At 39.0% G+C, this 21,424-nt stretch overlaps 1 protein-coding gene across 1 annotated transcript in view; it reads right to left on the bottom strand.

Annotated features, from left to right (window-relative positions):
* The window catches only part of LOC306703483 (protocadherin-15-like), a gene marked incomplete at its 5' end in the record, with an annotated part of 129,040 nt that overhangs the window by 79,980 nt on the left and 27,636 nt on the right, over nt 1-21,424 (bottom strand). Inside the window, 9 exons of the mRNA XM_079169461.1 lie at nt 1,379-1,513; nt 4,268-4,474; nt 7,471-7,583; nt 7,735-7,843; nt 11,538-11,708; nt 13,725-13,835; nt 13,963-14,082; nt 15,235-15,390; nt 17,730-17,890. Coding sequence (XP_079025587.1) covers nt 1,379-1,513; nt 4,268-4,474; nt 7,471-7,583; nt 7,735-7,843; nt 11,538-11,708; nt 13,725-13,835; nt 13,963-14,082; nt 15,235-15,390; nt 17,730-17,890 — 1,283 coding nt within the window. The remainder of the gene's footprint in view (nt 1-1,378; nt 1,514-4,267; nt 4,475-7,470; nt 7,584-7,734; nt 7,844-11,537; nt 11,709-13,724; nt 13,836-13,962; nt 14,083-15,234; nt 15,391-17,729; nt 17,891-21,424) is intronic.

Below are 21,424 nucleotides of genomic sequence, written 5' to 3'. Positions count from 1 at the left end.
TTATGTCCAAACCAATAAATCCAAACTTGGCATTATATCTGAGTGAACCCTCCCTGTTCAGAAGCTCCTGCACACTCCAGGGAACCATTCCCACAGAGCTCGCTGTTGGTTTGCTGAAGAATACCCCTTGAAGTAGGGACCTACTGTATTTCACAAGATGCTAAGCATCAGCGCAGAATTAAGTCACTTTGGTAAACCAGGCTGCTGACGTCAATGTAACAGCAGTAAAAAATAAACTTAAAGCCCACTAAAAACACCACACAGCAAGAAGATTAATAAAACATTATAAAGATTAAGTAACCCACTATAGAATCCTAATGGAACATGAAGGTTTAGCTGCAGAGTTCAGTGAGATTGAACCATCTCATATATCAAAGGATTAGAGAGTTCCCACCAAATACACTCTTTATATGTCGCTATAAACGAATAGTTTGACATGTTGGGAAAACGCGCATTCGCCTTCTTGCCAAGAGTTAGTTTAGAGATTTGTGTTGATAAGTGTTTAAATTATTTGTAACCACGTTTTACTTTTTACTGTAGAATGTATAGATACGGTACAACTTACATTTGCAACCACAAGCAAATAGATAAACAGAAGCCAGTTAAGAATCACATTCATCAATTTGACAGGACAAACAGAAAAGTGCTGCAAATACTGAAGACACAAGCAAACAGAGAAACCCTTCACAACATTAGAACTAAGTTACAACAAAATGTAAGTTTCCTGGAAACTAAAAACTGGTAAGAAAGCGAGTAATTATTTAACAGGCTAACGCTAAATAAGTTAATATTTCCAATAATATACAAATCATACAATCAAAATGTTGGAATTAAAATTTACATTTAAAATGAATTGATCAGTTTTTAATGTTGGTCAGACATTTTGTTGTTGTTTGTTGTGTTCTGTACAACTTGCTTTGTTTGTGTTTTCTGTAATTGCAGCATATTTCTTTCTGGCCTATGTGATTCATTTGCAGTTCATTTTCTCTTTGCGTAGTCAAACTGGTGAAGATGGGTTCTTCATTTGCTTGTGCTTTGTCTACAGAAATGAGTTAAATTACGTTATATAAACATAAGATAAAAGTTGTTGTTTTTTTCCAACTGAAAGCATAAAACTATCGAGGTCTGATGTGTCTTTGGATTACTTTTTGATGGAACTTTGTAAATTCAAGTGAACAGACTGTTTCACTTCACTGCTATTTGACTCCTGATAAAGGTCATATTGTTCTAAAAGTGTCAGGTCAGCTTTGTATCTTTGTATCAAGTGCCTCTTGGTAGAGAGCTAACCTGAGACTTTTAATAAACACAGAATAGGGGATGTAGGTTGAAGGGCTGTAGTGCTCTCTTGCAGATAGCTTCCACTGAGTCCGAGGCCTACCGTGAAGGTATAGGCCATCTGCTTCTCCCGGTCCACAGGTTTGATGAGCCTCAGGTAGCGGATCATCCCAGTTGGAGTCAGACTGAAGATCGCGGCGTAGTCATCCAGGGTAATCTTCAACATGGGGTCTTTCGTCTTCCAACAGAAAGATATACAAAAAGAAATGCATTACCATAGTGACATGAGTGTTTCATCATTTTTCCAAGGCTGCAGCTGTGGGGCTGAGAAAACCATCAAACAGTACATTTTGATCTGCCAAAGAGTTGAAAAAGTAATCTACTGGCAGGTTTCTCATCAGTCTTTAGAATACAGTGGAGAAAGAGCTGAGGACGGGAACCAGAAACCAATGTATTAACATTATAGCCTCAATAAAAAAAAGACAAGAGGAAATGACTTCTGCTAAAACATAAACCCATTATAGTCTCTGCTCCTTTTTAGGGAAAAATATTGTCCACATTAAGCAGTCGTTAAAAGGTTTGAGTTATACAGCTTTTGTAACATTTTCATATAACATTTTTAATAAGAGACATTTGCTTAAGATGTGTCCTAAATGCTGTGGTTGGACTGTGTTAACAAATAAACGTTGAGTCCACTGTGGTCGATTGCTGCGAGTCGGCTTCGATTCACATCGATCAGTGAGTCCTCTTAAGAGAGTTTGGTAAACATCAGGACCGGGTGGCTTATTGATTTGTGTTATCTCTGTTTCCACTCCACTTTGATTTGTTAATCTTCTCCAAAGACAGAGTAAAGGGATATTTTGAAAGATGAACTAGAGGTAGTAGTCATTTGTTTTGACTGTGTGTGTGACTGTTTGCTTCGACCCATTCAAATATAAATCTATCAGTGCAGTCAGGGTAGAAGGGAATTCGATGCGCTCTCCACTGTGTCTGTTGACACGGACACAAACATGCACCCACACAATCACACCGTTTGTTAAATGTGTCAAACAAATGTTTCAAAACACCCACTTTATCCAACTACACACCAAACAATTAATTCATAAAAAAGCAATACCAATATTGTGAAAGAGCAAAGTTGGTACTCAAAGAGAATTGTATAACTTTTTACTGAGGAAACGGCAGAAACCACAGCAAAACATCCATCTGCATATAAAGACGATCAACACAGCACAGCAAAACACTCCAAACACACACTCCCATTAGGCTACAAATGTCAGTGCATCAGCAAGATTAATCTACACACACCCATCATTACCGGAGAGCTGCGGAGCATTTAATACACCGTTTATGAGATTTCAAAACAGAAAACATATAATTTCTGATGTTGCGAACACACTGGAATGCTCACAAATTGTTGTTTAGGATGTCTCCAGTAGTGATGAGTGCTCTCAGTTTGTTTTTACTTTTTGCAAAGTGATGCATGAATTAAAAGTAGGGATGTCCCGAGTCAATTTGCAAAGTGTGAATCAAGCTGATCAAGGCTTTTTTAATTGGCAAAGTAAAGTCTATCCACTGATCCTTTGTTTATAGAAACGTATTGTGCTCCAGGTATGCCTATGCTGTTGTTAATTTATTGTTTATCTCCACTTCGATCGTGTTAGTTTTCTTTATCTTTATTAGATTAGTTTTGGACTTACTAGAAAGAAAGAGAAAACCCCCCAATATTGTCAAATTTGTTTGCACTTTTCTGTAATCTATAGAGTGAAATAATCAGTCAGTATCATACTTTTGATAATCATGTCCATCTCCATACAATTATATAATAATAATAATAATAATAATAGTGGGATTTCTAATGCATCCACTTCCACAGTAACGTCCACCATCGCAGGTCAAGTGAAGCCAACTCTGAGCTGATCAGCTTTAGGCGCTTTTTTTGTTACCTCCCGGCTGCAATCTACTGCTCTCTCTACTGTTGAGGCAACCAGCAGCTCATCTCTAACATTCCCAATGGTTTCATAAACCCCTGTCGTCCTCTTCCAATCAGGAGTGGCCTAAGGCGACTGCTTATTCGCCCACTAACAACAAATATTTGAAACTGAACTGAAGCTCATCTTAGAAAATTCATATCAGAAATCAAATCGCAATCGTTATATCTTTCAGAAAAATCTCAATTAGATATATTCCTTAAAATTGCTCAGCCTTGGTTTTATGGGCAACTTAGCAGACATCCAATTAAATTAATGATACGCACACTGACAATTTGCCTCAGGGGGCAAAGCGAGTACTTTTTAGGTACACCAATCAAACAAAACAAAACAAAACAAATGCATTTGACCTTCAGCAAGTGGAGATGAAAAAAACGTGTCTAAATCCTGTCCAAACCTTCCCCACACCGACACTTCTTCCTTTCTGCAAAGATATTACTCAAAACACTGCAGGACGCTTTACATTCAATATTGGAAGGAGCCAATTGAAGCTGTGATGCAGATTTAATGGAGAGCGGTTAAGCAGCTACATTCCTCAATTGAATTTGCTGTACTGGTATAAATCGAGCTATCAAGAGAGCAGCTCTCTTATGTAGGGTTACCTAAATATTGGATTAATCACTGAAAACATACTCAACATTGAAAAGCACCACCATTTGAGATTAGGAGCAAGAGAAAAGAACTTGATCGGGACATCCCTAAATCACACTCTGTGTGTGTGTGTATGTGCCATAGCACCTAAAAGCAACCCCCTTTACCTACAGGTGTATCACCAGGAGCCAGCTACAACAAGGAGAAAAATACAGCAGGAGAATGACTCGTGAATTTGTGTGTTCATTTTTGATTGCACAACAAAAACACATGAATAAATGTGGACCTTCAATCAATATTCAATCAATGCACTACGAGCGCTTTGTGTTTGTATGCACACATGCATGGGTGGACATGTGTAAAGTGTAGGCAAGTGTGAGCATAGCCGGATAAAGGCTCTTTCTTTCTACCTCCTCAATGTCATTATCCAGAGCGATGATTCCCAGTGGGGCAGTGAGGTTGGCACTGGCTGAGATAGTCGTACCCACTGGGGAGGACTCACTCACATAGCCTTGATAGGTGACAAACTGGAAATATGGTGCCTGGTTATTCTCATCCAGGATTTCGATAATGAGGTCAGCATAAGCTGGGAGGGGGTGACCGTTGTCCTGTTCAGCCTGAAATGAAAAAAAGAGTGAAAGTCAAATACCAACAAGCCAAGGAAGTCTTTATTTACTGCTGGAAAATGTATTAGGAAGTACTAATAAGGAGTTGGATGATGAAAGTTATGCTGTCCAAACTCTTACGCAGGCACAGGGACAGAAAGCCATAATTTCTTCGAATGTCATTTTAATTACAAAAAGCTACATTGACTAAATTTAATCAAGGGTCCACTTTGGATTAGGCCTTAGTAATTACCAGAGCACTTAACGCAAATCCCATCATTTGTCGGGCAGAGGCAGTAATTGGTAGCTCTTGCTACACCGTTGAGTGGATGACCAGTGATGGAAGGAGGCTCAATGGAAATATTACCCACGAAGTCGGTGCCAGAATTGACTATTAAACGAGGGTACTAGCACTTGTTTCTCCATTAACTCAACTGAGCTGAATCCTGAGCGTTTCCACACAGTGTCTCTGCTTTGCCTGAAAGCTTGAGTGAACCATGGAACAGTCTGATATGACAAAATCCCAGCTGACACCTCTTCATTTCTTCCACATGTTAATATCTTTCTCCAAAAACTGACATGCAGCGCTCAACTGTGGAACACAACTCATTTAAATGTCACATTGCAAGTTGATATAAATAGTAAGAGTGAAATTGCTCAATCAGTCAGTTCATGACAAAACCACCAATGTTCTCCAAGATATACTACAATACAATACTATCAATGTAATTTCTAAATCTATAAAATATTTCAAAATACTAGAACATGCAGGGTCACTGAACTACTAAATGTTACAAAACAGCTTAGTAAATTCCCAGAGCTGTACAATCCCAAAAATGCATGAATGAAATGTCACGTTCAGTGGAACACGAATCAAACTGTATCGCGCAATCATCAAAACGTAAACAGTCCTTTCCCCTCATTTTCCAGCACCGTTGGTGACATGACTGCTTAAGTAGCTCAGTACATTACCACAAATCAAAATATGTGTTGTCCCAGCTTTTCAAACTGTAAAAAAACCTGATTTTTGCTGCACTTTAACCCGAGTTGTGTCTTAAACGAGCCCAGTGAGAGCAGACCAGATGAATGTGGTATGGCCAGGCTGTCACTGCAATCTTTTCCCTCGGCACATATGTCACTATTGGCTCCCACACTGGGATGCTTCATAATCATTAAGGCTTTGAAAATACAGATGGAGAGGGGGGGGAGTGAGGCGACATCAGTTTCAGCCATGACCTGGAACCGATTCTGCACATTAGCTCGATTTCACTGGGCTTGTGTTGCAGAGAACCGATTGCAACAGGAGAATATAGTTCTAAAGCTAAAAGGTAAAGTGCTGGGGCCAAAAAAACAAACTCTGTATTTTCTTGTGTTGTGTGTATATCATATAATTGCACAGCCTTGCTACACTCTTTTGCAGTTTTGGCACATCAAGTTGAGTTTCACTCCATTTCATATTTTCATTGGCATCGCTATATTATGCCAGCCTCTCTTTTCTAAACATCTTCTACCTTTTTCCCCTTATCTGAGTGATAATAAAGAACACCCACACTGCACTGACCTAAAGATCCAATCTGCTCACATAAACACCGGAGGAAAAAGTGGTGTCATTGACGGACAAAGTGTGCTCGCTTGGCTGTTCTCTGCTCTTTTTCTCGACATTGACACACATTTTTGTCTGAGAGAGAAAAGACAAGATGCAGGTCAGTGTTCCGTGGTGATTCGGCTCTTTAGCGGTGTCCCTATATCAGGGAGGCAGCGCTAAATGACCTGCGCTCCACCGATTCAACACAGAAACCTGGAGGAGATTCACTGCTTCTAAAAGTCATTGTTGCCTTGATTCCTGTCCTGACTCCATCATTCTGACAGTGTCATACTGGATCTCTTTTTCTCTATATTTCTCATTCTGCCTTTGTCACTTGTCTTCATTTCATCCCAGTCATTCTGACTCTGTCAGGATCAATCATGACTTTTGAAGAACAAAAGATGTGTTTTCTTAAATATGCTTGAGATGCTGCTGCTCATTCCATCACTGTTTTTTTTTTTTTTTATCTCCTAAAGCATTAGCTATGTGCACCACATACTGTGCTGCATCACAGCACTCTCAAGATACCAAAGTCTAATTCTCACTTCCCTGCCCCTTGGAGTCCTTGAGCAACGATTCCGCTCCGTCTTTATGACTGAGGTAGATAAGGCTCCTACAGTGCCTCCTCCACACACATCTCTCCATCTATCTTGGTGTTTTCCTGCTCCCCCTTTGAACTGTCTCCATTCCCCTAGCTATGCACAATCCTCCCGAAGACATGCAAAATGCCACTCATATGATCAATCGCCCTTTGCCTTTTTCCTCTTGTGGAAATCAGCTCTTCCTCTCATCTCTTTGCTCCCCAGCTATTCCGGTAAACAGCAGGTTACACAGCACTCAGAGGTGTCTAGAGGTTAGTGATGGCTGGATGGAAAGTTCATCAGCACTGCTGCTCTGCACCAGCAGCAACGAGGCAATCCCTGACTCTGCTCTAAATTGGGATTCAGGAAAGTGCAGCAGGCCATCCTCCTGCTAAGTCCATAAATCATAACATCTTTTTCACCCCCCCCCCCCCCCAATCTCCAAAGCAGCTAAAGATAAGGTTAATGGCCTTCAGGACTGAGGTTATCTAGGTGGAGAGGGTGCATGCTTAAGTTTTCGAGATATAAGTTAAACGTGATGTGGCACACATCTGTACATTAGTACAGAATTAAGGTGTTTCATAAAACGTTGCTTACCTAATGCAGAGACAACAGGAGTACCAATATTTTACCTTGGGCTGAACCCTGATGAAGACAATCAAGCTCCATCTGGGTCAGTAAATGCAGGGTTCCATTCATATTTTGGCCAATGGATTTCCATGACTTTAAACAGATTTTCTTTTTTCTTTTAGCTATTTATATCTATGCTTGAATAGTATAGGTGATGTCCTGTGACCTTTGACAAAATAAAACTAGCACTGGTTCAGAATTTTAATGTTTACCTTGATGATGAGAGTGAACCTTTGATACAAATCCCTGCTGATAGGCTGCAGGACATGCAGCTCTGCAGTGGTTCTATTCAGGGAGAAATACTCTGGATATGTGACCGGATGACCTGCAATAAAGAAGAGAAATATTCAGTTTTGGATTCAGTGCACTTTATGATAACGTCAAGAACAGCCGAATGAACATCCCAAAGTCAAGTCACGGCTTCCCGACAGAGCCAAAGAACATCAAATGTGCAAAATCCATCAAGATGAACCTACCAACCAGGATGTAGTAAAGAATTATAGGTCTGTCTGATGGAGGCTGTATGTTTCTGTCCATGTCCACGGCCCGGATTACAGGGGTGACATTCAGTGGGTTCAGTTTGCTCTGCATCAAGAGGGGGAGTCAGTCAACAACACAGCAAGACAATCAGATGCAAACCTGTTTATTTTCTGTTGACTGTGAAGTTGTAGCCCACAGTTGCACAGATATTGTCTCCTATGAGAGCATGATTATGCAGAGACAGACATTTCAGTGTGTTATGAAACGGAAAATTCCACTTGGATGGGATATCATCAGCCCTGGAATACATATTGTGTGGGTATATATAAATATTTTGGCTGCTGTATAATCTTATCCGATGTGTTGTACATCCCTTGCAACTGTGCTCCTCCGGATGAAAACATCTCTTTCGAGAAGCTTCCCTGGACTCTCTTCCTGGCCCATTAAACTGTTTTCTGCTTTTGAAGGGGTTGAGCTGAGCTGCTGCAATTGGGTATCTTTGAAGAAAGAATATTATGACTTTTAAAAGAAACAAAGAGAATATTTCTGATAGATACCGATACTGATATTTCAAGTAGCTGAATCGGGTCGGGATGACAATGGGCCGATTGCTGGTATCAGGTATCATTAATTTAATAAATAACATTTCAATACATTTATACCGATGTATTTACTTGTTGTAGTTTGTTGTAAAAAGTTAGAAAAGCAATGTTTAATCAAGCCTGATGTTGCCTTACAAATATCAGCCGATACCCAAAGCTCAGATATCGGTACTGAAATAGTTGGATCGGTATCCCTTCTTTCTAATATCCAATTAAAGAACCAAATTCCGGATGTAGGCCAGTAAAAATGTTTAGCACACTAGCCAATTATTGGGATATTTGATTAATAAGCCAGTGCTATAAGATATATTTCTCATATGCATACTTTTAAAATGCATAATAGAGTTGCACAATGAGGGTAATCTGTTGTGGTGCTGCAGGCTACTTTTCTGCTCATGCAGACTCACACGTCATAGCACTAATTGCCCAGCTCTGCCTCTACACTTTTGCACCAACATATGGCTAAGTGGGAATATGTTTAGCACATCACATTTAAGAATACCTCTCCTCATGCAAAATGCCTGATACAGTATGCGCGAGTATGCTAAGAGGCCTGCGCTAAACTTCCTTAGCATAGACAGGCACATGGCTAACAGCTCTTTGGCAGGAAGAATCCCTCCCTGAGGGGGCACATTTATATCCCTCAGCTCTGGAGTAATCCTTACACCCCTCCCTAACCAGCCCTCTCGCTTTTACAATGTCTGGAGGTGCGCTAAATCAAATCCCTCTAGCTCTGCACAATGATGATTAGCTATAATACCCTCCTCCAGCAGTCATTATCAAGGGGACTCCAGAGCCTACATTATATCCCCCCAGGGCAAAAAATGAATACAGATCAACTTAATAATGCCTGTCTAGCCATTGTGATTAATTACAATACACTCATCAATTATGAGTAGACAAATCTCCCCGTGGAGAGATATGTTAGCATAATGGCTACACTGCAGAATAGAGAAAAGAAACTGACTGAAAACTGCAAAGTTATGAAATGAAACACTGTTTAAGGAAAGTAAAAGAAGACTCATGTTATGAAACAGACTTAAGACAATATTTTGGAAAAACTCTAAATGTAAAGAGGAGACATCCTATTGAGAGTAATACAACCGTATACATACATTAAAGGGATGTATTATCAGTGTAACATCAGGTTTTATTGGCATGAGGCTTGGGCAGGATGAAACCATGCAGTGTTTCCAGGGGAAAAGCAGGAAGACAGGGAAAAAGGGCAACATTTTCTCACACTAATGAAAAAGCTTTGGTTTGTGCACCCGGTGCTCCCAGGTCCTGCATACTTAGCAGTCTGCAAACCTTTTATCATAAATTATACATTACATGGGCAAACTCTGAATGGAAAGTCTGGACAAACAACTGTGACGCACTGTGGCAGCTCCCCTTCTCTCTCTGTCAGCCGCAATCTACAACCTTTCATTTTCTCAACCAATCCAAATAGCTTCTGTTGTGTCATTATTGCAGGCTTCTGTGTTACTTAATCTTTCCCTGTCTCAGTTTAATTCTATATGTGCGACACATGTCAACCCACACACTTAACCCAATGCTTGATGCAGTCTTTTCCCAATAACTGCTTCAGAGCAGAGTTCTCAGCTTTGTGTATCCTATAGTATTATCATAATTCAGCTTGTGGAGCTAATCAAACTATAAATTGGTTTGTCAAGCTCCAATTAACAAAAAGAACAAAAGAACTTGGCACTTATTTGTAAAGCAAGCAATTCTACGTATTCTGAAAATGCTCTGACACAATAATTCACATTAACAACACATACTCAGTTTGTTGTTAATGTGAAAGAGTTATTTTATAGTTATAGTAACTATTGTTCTCTGTTTCAAGCAGTATATAATACTGCAACGACTGCAACAAACTCGCAAACCTTGCTGCTTTGAAGACACTGCAATGCCAACCTCAATCCACTACAGTGCAGTAAATACAATCAAGTCCAATCCAGACTTCTCCAGTCAAATCCAATTCAAGACAGTTCAATCCAGTCCACTTGTCTAATGTAGTCTAGACTGCTGATGACGACTGTGTAATACAGTTATAAAAAAAAACCCAGAACAAGCGAGTAAGTAGACTTTTAGTTGAGCTTGTTTGTCAACTGCTGTTCCCAAGTTGGGGATGGGCGATATGTAGAAAATCAAATTTCACAATATATTTGACCAAATACCTCGTTACGATATTGGGACGATATTGTAGGGTTGACCATTGGTGCTCTCACAAAATATCTACACAATGAAATTCTTCATAAATAATTAGTGATGTGGAAATAATGAAGATGAAGTGAGTTAAGTTCAGAAAATACATCACTTTACTGTAATGCAGCTTTTAAAACAAGAGATACACACTTTTTTGCCATTTTACGAAATCCAGAATCTATGACGACATCTAGAATAGTCTATGGATATAATATCGCTGTATTGCCCAGCCCTAATTAAAGATCAAGAACAAACTGTCAAGCTCTTGACTTATATAAGAAGTCCTTGAGGTGCTCTGAATAATGGAAAGTCTACACATCTATAGATCCATGGCAGCTGATCAGACTCCATCTTCTGATGAAGACAATGTGATATGATAGAAACCTCCAGAACAGTGCTCAGATGACCTTGATGTGAGATTGTTTTAAGTCTAGTCAAATCAAACACAACAATTCAGCACAGTCTAGTTCAGTTAATATCAGTTCAGATCTTGTAATACATAGAAATACACAGTAGATATAGATTTCTATAGACATAGATAAACTGTTTATAGATACACATATCATTTCTATTGGTGCACCACCTCAGACTCTTTATCTCATCTCCCTCTCTATTTTTCTTGCTTCTGTGAATTCCAGTAGTGTTTGGCTGTCATCCCAGGTCAACTCAGCCTTCAGCTCTAATTGCTGGTCTAACAGACCAGAAAATGCCCCTGGAATAACCATGCTGAGACACAACAGCAAAGCTTACTCTGCCTACATGTGAGGAGGCAAAAACAAGGTGTAAGCGAACAATTAGGCTTCTTAACATGCTGGCATAGTTGAACATTTGTTGTACAAATGTATCACAAATCTGAATCTATGTGGCACACGCAGGACGACTGGAGATACAATTATAAACATGCACATACCAATAACAGGAGGAATTCTGTTCAAATGACCTTGTGGAACAGCAGCATGTTCACAGTTGCCTGTCTGCCTGGTTCTTACCGGTTCAGTGAATTCAGGGATAGCAACACGGTAGGTGAGGGGGTTGCAGTCACGGGTGTTGTTCACCAAAACGCAGGGCAGGAACATGGGGCCCAGATCGTCTCCGTCCAGAACGTCCACAGTCAGAGTCGTGGTAGCCGTTCGTCTGTTGGGGGGGTATGGAGCGCGGTCCTGGACGATGAAGAAAACGCTTTCAATTTCAAACTTCAAACTCCCGGACGATTTGTTGATTTGTGCACCGGAAATACACACTGCTCGGGCTAAAATAAATATCACATTTTAAAACCATGACAGATCTCTGCAGCTGTTCTTGAGCATATATTACAGTTGTTTGCCATTGTGGAAGCTCACAGTCATGCATTCATTGGTTTTCCTTCCTCATTTGTCTGGCTTCAGGAAAGGGTACTGGAACACATTTTCTTATGCTTTAAGTAGAACATGATTTAAATATTTTTTGCCAGCATACCATCATCACTTCTAAATAACCCATTTGTTATCTCAATGCAATAAGGAAAACGTCTTTATATAAGACAATTTGAAAAATAGGTTGTAGGAGCGTTTTGACTTAAAACACCTAAACAAATGGCATTTTGTTTTTACTACAATATTAAGTATTTGTTAAACGATCATGTTAAATGTTAGCAGTTAGCTGCCTGATTTGCTACATTTCATGTTTTTAAATGTAAGCGATGTTAGGATGCAAACATTAAACCTAACGTCAAACCACTTCAAACCAGATCGAACGGTACAACTGTATATTAAACTCATTCTTATGAAATAATTATTGACAATAAAACACATCTTTTCAGCAGCTATCAATAAAGATCGCCCACTGTTGCACTGCTGCTTCCCAGAGCTGTACCCTGAGAAGTGAGCAGCACGGCACACCAAAGATTTGCACTGTTAGTGTAATTGAACTCTTGACACAAGCAGCACAGCGTTCTAGTAAATACCATGTCTTCGTTCTTTCTCTACTCTGACGTCCTCTTGCAAGAGAAAATAAACATCTCCCTGGAGGACCTCTTGCCAGAGTAAAGGAATGAGTCTTTTGCTCCCTCATGCAGGAAATGGAGAGAATAGAAGATTGGTTAACTGCTAAATGCTTATCTGTCCTGCAGTGCTTCCTTTTTATAGTATAGGGTTTAATATTCGACCACTGCTTGTTAAGGTAAATGATTATGTGACTTATGATAACTGTTGCTTTTGTTTTTTTTGTGAAGAAAGGTTCTGTATATTGAGACTCATAGCTTTCAATCAATAAGGTTCTGAAACATCTAACACTGTTTATATAGAAACAGGGAACTCTTAAATCCCAGCCTGGGTGTTTGTCTAATTGAAGTCAAATGCTTGACCAGTGGCTTCGCGGTAGCTCTTGGTCAACAGACATTTACTGCCTTGTGGCTTAGGGTAAGGACTAGAAAAACAGAATAAAAGTGCCTTCATTATAACTCATACTGACATGTTTACTAGTTTTGCAGACATGTTGCCCCGTGAGAGTGTAAAGGAAAATTCACTCCCTCAAGTAAACTCCATAATTACGCATCCATATTTAATTCTGATTTGCAAAGTTGCTCTTGAAAATACATACTACCAACAGTTATCATAGAATGTCTCAAAGACAGCTTCAATCACTTTTAATGAAAAGCTCTGAATTTGTACTAGTTAAATGGGAGTTAAAACGCTTGTTCCTTTACACTGAATGCCAACTGTGAAATTTCTAATTACTTCTTCTTAATATGTGTAAAAGGAACAAGAATCCAACTTATGACTGGTCAAACTTATAAAATGCTTAATGATGAGCACATTTCTGGAAAAAAATTAAATAAATGCTGCAACAAAAGTTGACTCAGGAATAGAAATTATGCAGTTTATTGACTAGAACTCATTGAAGCAGCAAATTATTGACCTCATGTTAATAACATCCACTCTCTAGACCTAGAAAGATCTGAAATATGGCGGAAACACTGTTACTCTCTTAGGCCAAAAATAAGAGGACCGTAAGTGATTCAATTCCTCGCTTCAAATGAAAATGTGTGAATACAGCCGCTGCTACTGAATAAAAAGGGACTCTTGAGATATTTGTGTATTTGCAAGTGAGTTCTTTACCTCACAATTCTTTTCTATTTATAAGTTGTTGACATTGAGCGCTTATTAGTCTTATCACTCGATTAATCAAAAGCCACTTACATTAGCTTGGACCAAAACCAGGTAGCGAGTTCTCTCCTCATAGTTTAGCCTCTCTGCCAGAGTAATGTGTCCTGAAAGGGTGTTTGCAACACTCACTGTACTGTTCGATGCCTGAAAGAAAAAGAGAGTCGATATGATGAGACAGGAAGAAGGGTGGATGTGAGCAATAACTCATGACTCTTGAAGAAATTTACAATGGTGTAGAGGGTGTTTATCATGACGCGAGTCGTCCATATACCGGGTCATTGGGGTTGTAAAGGATGCCGTATTCTATATGTCCATTGGGCCCATCGTCAATGTCCGTAGCTCCATTATTTCCTGAGAAGCCAGTAAAAATGGTTGTTCCAACTGGTGTGAGCTACAAGAAAATATGAGATTGGGGAGAAAGAAAAGTCAACGGCTCAAACATTCCCCTGTGAGTACAACATCTACTTACAGCAGGGAGCCTGCCATGCATATAGCTATTACTGTTGCCACCCAAGCCCATTAGTACACAAAAAGAAAAAAAAATATCTAAAAGAGGAAACGTTGCAGTCAGCAGCAGTCTGAAGACTTACGTGCTGACAGAATAACAAAAAGTAAGTATGAGAACCACAGCTTTTCCCCAGAGCCCTCAGCTCTGGTCTACAGGACCAGGCAGCGAGCAGGAGCGCTTGTTCAGGGGAGAAGTTGACAGCAATGTAGAATGACTCACTATACTGCTGGGGCAGCTGCATACGGCAAGGATAACGCACTGTGACAGGAACCTCTCACATGCAATGTACACAAAGTGTAAACAACGGAACTCAGCAGGGAATTACCTCCTAATCTCAAAACACATGAGCTGTAAATTCAGAAGATTTGATGAATTGCAGGTTTGTTCCGGAGGCGAAAGGTTGTCACGCCTGGTGCTGACAGGAAGTATGTAAATGAATGCAGAGCGAGCAACAACACAATTCTTTGAATGCTTTCCTGACCTGCCAGTTAGCATGGATACGTACAGTAGAGATCAAATGTACAAACTTGAGAAAAAAGAACAAATATGTCTGACAGGGTTTGATACGATATGGTTCATACGGCCACATTGAACAGAATTGTTGTAAAAGATGAAAGGTATTATTTCAGTATCAACAATGAAAGATAATAATGTGTAGTCAACAAGAACCTAGCTGATAACTAATAGCTGCAGGCAGTCAGATAATCACGTTCCTCATTGAGTCAAGAACTTAATTTGACTCTTCAGGACCATGTTGATGATCATCAGTGTGATTTGAATAGTTCAGACATTGGTGACTCCACCGGTAGGATAAGAAAAAACAGATTCTGTGGCAAACAGCGATGTATGCCACTTTGTCCTCATTCGTGGATCTGACTCGGGGAAACCGAGATGAATAGGATGAAAATAACACACAGGCTGCACCAATTTTCACTGGAATCAGCTAGTTTTTCACATTAAACAAAAACTGGTCCAATCAACATTAAAGTTCTGGACACAGTGTCTCTCCCAGAGAGACAGGAGTCGCTCCCTTACCTCGTTTACAGCAACATAGTAGCGTGGCTGCTGAAAGCGAGGGGTGTTGTCATTCATGTCCCTCACAACAATCCGTACCTCGTGGAAAATTACGGTACCAACCAGCTCATTGGTGCACTGGACCTGAACCACGATGGTGGTGATGTAGTTGGGTGGCTGAGAGAGAGAGAGAGAGAGAGAGAGAGAGAGAGAGAGAGAGAGAGAGAGAGAGAGAGAGAGAGAGACAGAGACAGAGACAGAGAAAGAAAGACACTTCATTCTCTGGAAGAATCACACTGAACGTTGTTATAGGTTTGAATTCCCTTTTCGAAAGAACAACATGTGTACTTCGTCGGAGATAATCAAATGAGAGCCGCTTGACTGACCTCCACTGGTTTCAAATACTCCAAGTAAACAAGCTACCGAACCAGTACAACAAACAAACAAGACATACAAATGATGATCAAAGCTATAAGACAGAGGGGTTTTCCAGCATCCACCAGTGTTTTTTACTGAATCAATTTACTTGAATCAATGTGTATTCTGTATTCTGACATTGAATTCATCCTGACAAAATCTACTTCAGTCTGGGTGAATTGGTGCAATTATATTGGTGTAAACAAATCACAGCTATTGTTTTTTTAATTATTATTTGAAACTGGACTGTGCAGCCTTATATCGCTTTTTAAATAAATAATGTAATCAATTATTCAAATGTCTGCTCGAACAGAGCTGCCGGCCTTGTGTCATGTTCTGTTTAAAATGTATATTGGACAGCAACAGCTTGTCTCACTCCCACCACTGCCAGTCAGGCATCACCTGAGTTTAGAAACAGTAACGGGTAATGAAGCCTGGTAAGCTTCTTCCTCCCCCTCCCTCCTTCTCACTTGCAAAGGTTTGATTCCCATGTGCTCCTCCCCTGTTGTCATTTCTCCTGTTAATTGGCCATATTGCTAAGATATTCCCATTAGCAGCTTTAAGTATAGCTCCATCCCCATAGTCCATACAACCTAAGCACACACTTCAAAAGCAGCTTCTTTCCCACGGCAGTCACAGCACTTAACACCCAGTGAACCCCACACCTCACATACTGTACCATTTTAACTGATCTGTATTCGCGGCAGGTTTACTGGGTACCCTGGAGAACTGAACTGAACATATTACATACAGACACAGTGACTGGAATTTTATTCCTTCACTTACTATATTTAGCACTAGGGGTTAATTATCAATCTAGGCTGAACCAATGCAAAATTGGTGCTACATTACATCGACAATATGTTCTCTTTGTAGCTGAGTAACAGTAAAAAAACATCATGAACTACAATTAGTTATTAAAATGAAGGTAATGGTAAAGATTAAACGATTAGGATCAAGATCAATTGCCTTATCGTATAGATCACTTTGTCATGACTGCTAATATCAGTCAAATTTGCAAAAACTTTATTTAGGCCATCTCACATGCCACGTTTTGATTTATTCCCTTCCTTATCTGTTTACTGTTTGTAAGCATGAAAGATGAAACACAACCACAAAAAAAGGGGGCAACATAACAAACGAAAGAAGCATCCTGCTGTGTTGCACTTGAGAGAAACGTGGATATTCTAGCTGGAACACTCTGATAGAAACCGGGATTTTATGGAAAGTTAACACCTTATCCAGGTTACTGATCATTCTCTGTCATGTGTGCAGGTGCGTCAACAACTTAAGCTATGTAGTAGTTAGTCAGTAAAAACAAAAAAAATATGATCAGGGTTCAAATTACCAGAAAGCCATTTGAGAAATTTAGGGGGAGCTTTAAAACATTATAATTGTTGGTACCACTTCCTGTATAAATATGTATTTCCTGTATAGATTCCTAAAATAAATAATAATAGTAAAGTACGTTTCAAAGTGCATGGACATGCACAACAATTTGTGTCTAATTAACAAAATGCTGTCTATTCCTGCTGTGGCCATCCACTCAACGCACTCAACGCACTCAACGCACTCAACGCACGTTATGCACGTTATGCACGTTATGCACGGTACTTTTCAGTGGAAATCTTCTGACTCATTGGTTGCTTTTCTTTACAAGAAGATACAACATTTTTAGAACCTCTTTTGAAGTTTTTGTCACCGCTACTGTAAAAAGACCACATCACCTTAAACAGATAATTAAAACCTCTGAATATGCTTTATTCTTTCATCATGTGGACGGCCTCCCACTGGCCTCATAAATGATAATAATGTTGACTAATTAGTACATTCTAATGGCCCTGGTAAAAAATAAATGTGAAGAAACTGACTCACCTATGATTAACATTAAACGGATACCGTGTGTTTACAACACTTAATCATTACCATGAGACCAGTGATTAATAGCTTGTGTGAAATATTGTTCTCTAATCCGCACAACAAGCTCACATGTATTCATAAATGAAGGAAAATAGATTTAATTAAAAACACAGCGACACAAGGGTAACTTTATTTTCCCTGATTTCCATACACATCCCCATCCTTAGTCCTGTACTCACGTCTCTGTCCAGAATGCGCCCGGTGCTGTTGAGGTAGAGCCTCTGACGTGATGGTTCCAGTATCACCCAGTAGTCATAGTTGTCAAGCAACGTCAGTGAGATGGTTCTGCCTGGGTCTTGGGCGCGGCCATTTATCTGCATGTTTTCCACCAAAACGGTACCTGTGAAGGCAGAGTAGTCTTTACTTATAAACGGCCCTCTTGTTGATGGAACAATAAACATGTTTTCCAAAAGCCCATGTTTGCAACTGAAAAAATGTTTTGTTGTTAAAAAAAAGAATACTAAAAAAGCAAATGCACGGGAGGATAAAGGTCATATTACTGACAAACAATCAGCTGAAATGAAAAACAAAGAACACGAAGCTTACTGGAATAACGGTTTTATAATACCTAAAACAGTAGAAGAGGTGGTATAGGTTTTTTAATCTTGTATTTTCTGAAAAAAAAAACAACTAACATTACTATTTATATCTACTCCTGTGTTGAAAGAAAAGGGGAAATAATGCCTTAGATATATGTAGACTATTCCACATGCAGGTAAATCTCTAAAATCAATAATTATCATCCTTGGGGGCTCCAACATGTTCTGGTTTATATTCCACAGCTTTCAAACAGTGACTGATTAAACTTTGCCACATCAGCCCTCTGGGATAACTCTCCCGAAGCCTGTTAAAGCGGAGGATTGTCTTATTCATTAGTGGCTAAATTGGTTGATTTATGAAATAACTGGTGGTTCATTAAAAAAAAGAAAAAGCCAGCAGGAGCAGTGATAAGGCGGTTCAATTGAGATCAGTGGCGCAAAATGGAATTCAAATACATACTTAAGTAAAAGTACACCTTCCTGAAAAAGTGAAACGCGAAAGACTATTACAAAAGAATTATGAGAAAAATTATAAATCTTATTAGAAAGCTGCCTATTATGAAAAGTAATAAATTAGTGCTCTGTCACACTGTTTATTGGGGCATTGCTGTCACTTTAATAGTTGATGAATATAGCAAATACAGGTACACCCTTATTCTATCTTTCTGAAGCAATTTACAGTTATCTCACACATACATCCTGACTTGAAAAAGAATTGATTCATTTCTGTAACAAAAAAATTTAATATATAAAAATATTTTTGTAGGTAGATTGAATCAAATTAGCTTTTAATCTCAGTGTATCACGTTGTTACATAACGTATCAGTATCGTTTTGGTATGTTATCCATCCATCCAGACAGTTTAAATAATATATGAGACAGATCATGTTGGAGATCCAGGTGAATATATTGTACAAAACTCAGTGCCGGTGCTTTCGTGCCAAAGTGAAGGATGTTTCAATTAATGGCAACAACGGAACAATAATTCACATTATCAAACACAGAGTAACAGGTTTTTTCGAAACACAAGTATATTTAGATTACACATATTCATTTACACATGCTGTGTAGGAAAATCATCCATGTCATGCAGATATAAGAGAACGTTAATTTAAATGTCACTGTCTAATCAAATATAAAGCTTTAGGAGTTATAGCACCATGACAGGCTAAACCATGTGAGCAAAATCACCGCTTCCAAGCATTCAGTTAAAAACACGAGTTATACAGAGTTCTTATTCATGTTTTGTTTTTCTTGAATTACCTTAATTCAACTCTTTTACATTCACACATATTTCACATGTAATCAACAATATGCCTAAAGTGACAACTCAAATACACTGTGTTTTATCAAATATATATATATACAGGACTGTCTCAGAAAATTTGAATATTGTGATAATCCCCATACGTGTGATTTAGTTTACTGAACCAAGCTGAGTGTTTTTCAAGGCTCAGGAAACCCTTGCAGGTGTTTCGAGTTAATTAGACGATTCAAGTGATTAGTTGAATACCCTACTAGTATACTTTTTCATGATATTCTAATATTTAGAGATAGGATATTTGAGTTTTCTTAAGCTGTAAGCCATAATCAGCAATATTACAAGAATAAAAGGCTTGCAATATTTCAGTTGATTTGTAATGAATCCAGAATGCATGACATTTTTGTTTTTTTAATTGCATTACACAAAATAAAGAACTTTATCACAATATTCTAATTTTCTGAGACAGTCCTGTATATATATATATGTTGAATACTGTGGAAACTAAAAGTACCTGACATGCCAGCTGTAAAACCTAAGAGGGTGGTGATGTTTTAATGTGTTTTTTTTAATTACTGCCCATAACATCTTGAATTTCATCCTTTCATAAAGCAGGTCCATCAATCGGCTCTCTGGAAGGAGCGCAGACGGAAGTGTGATAGAAGCTTCTGCTTTGTAATTATAATACCCACTCCTGCATTTTTATGCTACTATTAATGAGCGTGCTCCCCGTTTGCAGCAGTCAGGGTTTGATGCATTTGTGTGTTGTAATCACAAAGATCTATAATTATCTGTCTTACTTGTGCCCCGTCTGAAAAATGGATCTACTAAGAATTTAATTTAAAAGTCAAAAGACCCCCTTGTTGCTTGTTCATTAATCTAAAACACAGCTTTTCATAAATATATCTGCCTCAGTAACTTGAGTGGTGAGCTACATCTTTTTGAAACTCTCGGGTCGTGAATTACACCGCTAATAATATTACACGGTAATATTAAGCATTTCTTTCTTTCTCAAGTTATTTGAACTTCAGCTTTTTTTGCGTTAACAGTCAATACTACAAAGTTGTTGTCCTCATCAGTCAGTAGGACGCCAGAGTCTGTCAGACCTATACAAACAAGTGCTACCCCTGAGTTCCACCGTGCTGAATATGTACTTCATTTCAAAATAAATAAAATCTCTCTCTTTAGCAGCCTGTGATTCATTCAGGCTCATCTCCGGTCAGAGGAGCCTCTGATCTGGCCTTCACAGTGGACGAACCCCACAGAGACAACACAGAGGGCTTACTTGTATCCCAAATATCAATAACGTTGGCATGCGTAGATGATGGCACCAGATAAGTGTGGAGGCCTGTTTCTGATAGGGCTCCAGGTTTACTATGAAAAAAAAAGCTGTATTGGTTTTAGTATGAATTCCTGTTTGAAATATGCTTTGAGTTTAATCCAAGATCTTAATTCATAAAAGGTTGAGGGTGCCACAATGAAGCAAACCAAAAGAAATAATGGAGCGCCTTGGTAGCCAAATGTTTACGGTGCACGCCATATACAACGTCCGGGCTCGATTCTGGCCATGATCTTTGATGCATGTCATACCCCTCAATCTCGCCTCATTTACAGTCTGCCTCTATACTGTCATCTGTCTCATGAAGAAAAAAAAGTGGGTAAGATCGGGTAATAACAAGCAGTTAACTCATAACTACATAAGTAAAGTTCAATGAGATCATTGTTTCAAAAGGCAAGAAAACAGTGAGGGAAACAATATTTTCAGCATTTAATCATTCTGTTAAATGAAGGTAGATGAGCACCTGTGTAGGTGGTATGTGAAAATGGATGCAATTATTGGGAACCAAACTCTCTTAAAAAGCTGCAGGATATACATAAATTAACAACAATTTCAGTTATAGCTCATTAAGTAGGAAAGCTCTCCGGGTGTTTAATGGTTCTCTTGTCACTCACTGTTCCCACTGTCTTTTCTTTGAATGCACCATTTGAACCTCTGCTGCAAAGGTTTGCACTTGGTCCCAGTGACTTTTGGACCCATCTCAAATATCTTTTTTTGTGGGCTGAAGGTTTCAGT

Source organism: Pholis gunnellus (assembly GCF_910591455.1).
Source record: "Pholis gunnellus genome assembly, chromosome: 11".
In the NCBI taxonomy this organism is placed as follows: Eukaryota; Metazoa; Chordata; class Actinopteri; order Perciformes; family Pholidae; genus Pholis; species Pholis gunnellus.
This window is presented reverse-complemented; position numbering and strand designations above follow the sequence as displayed.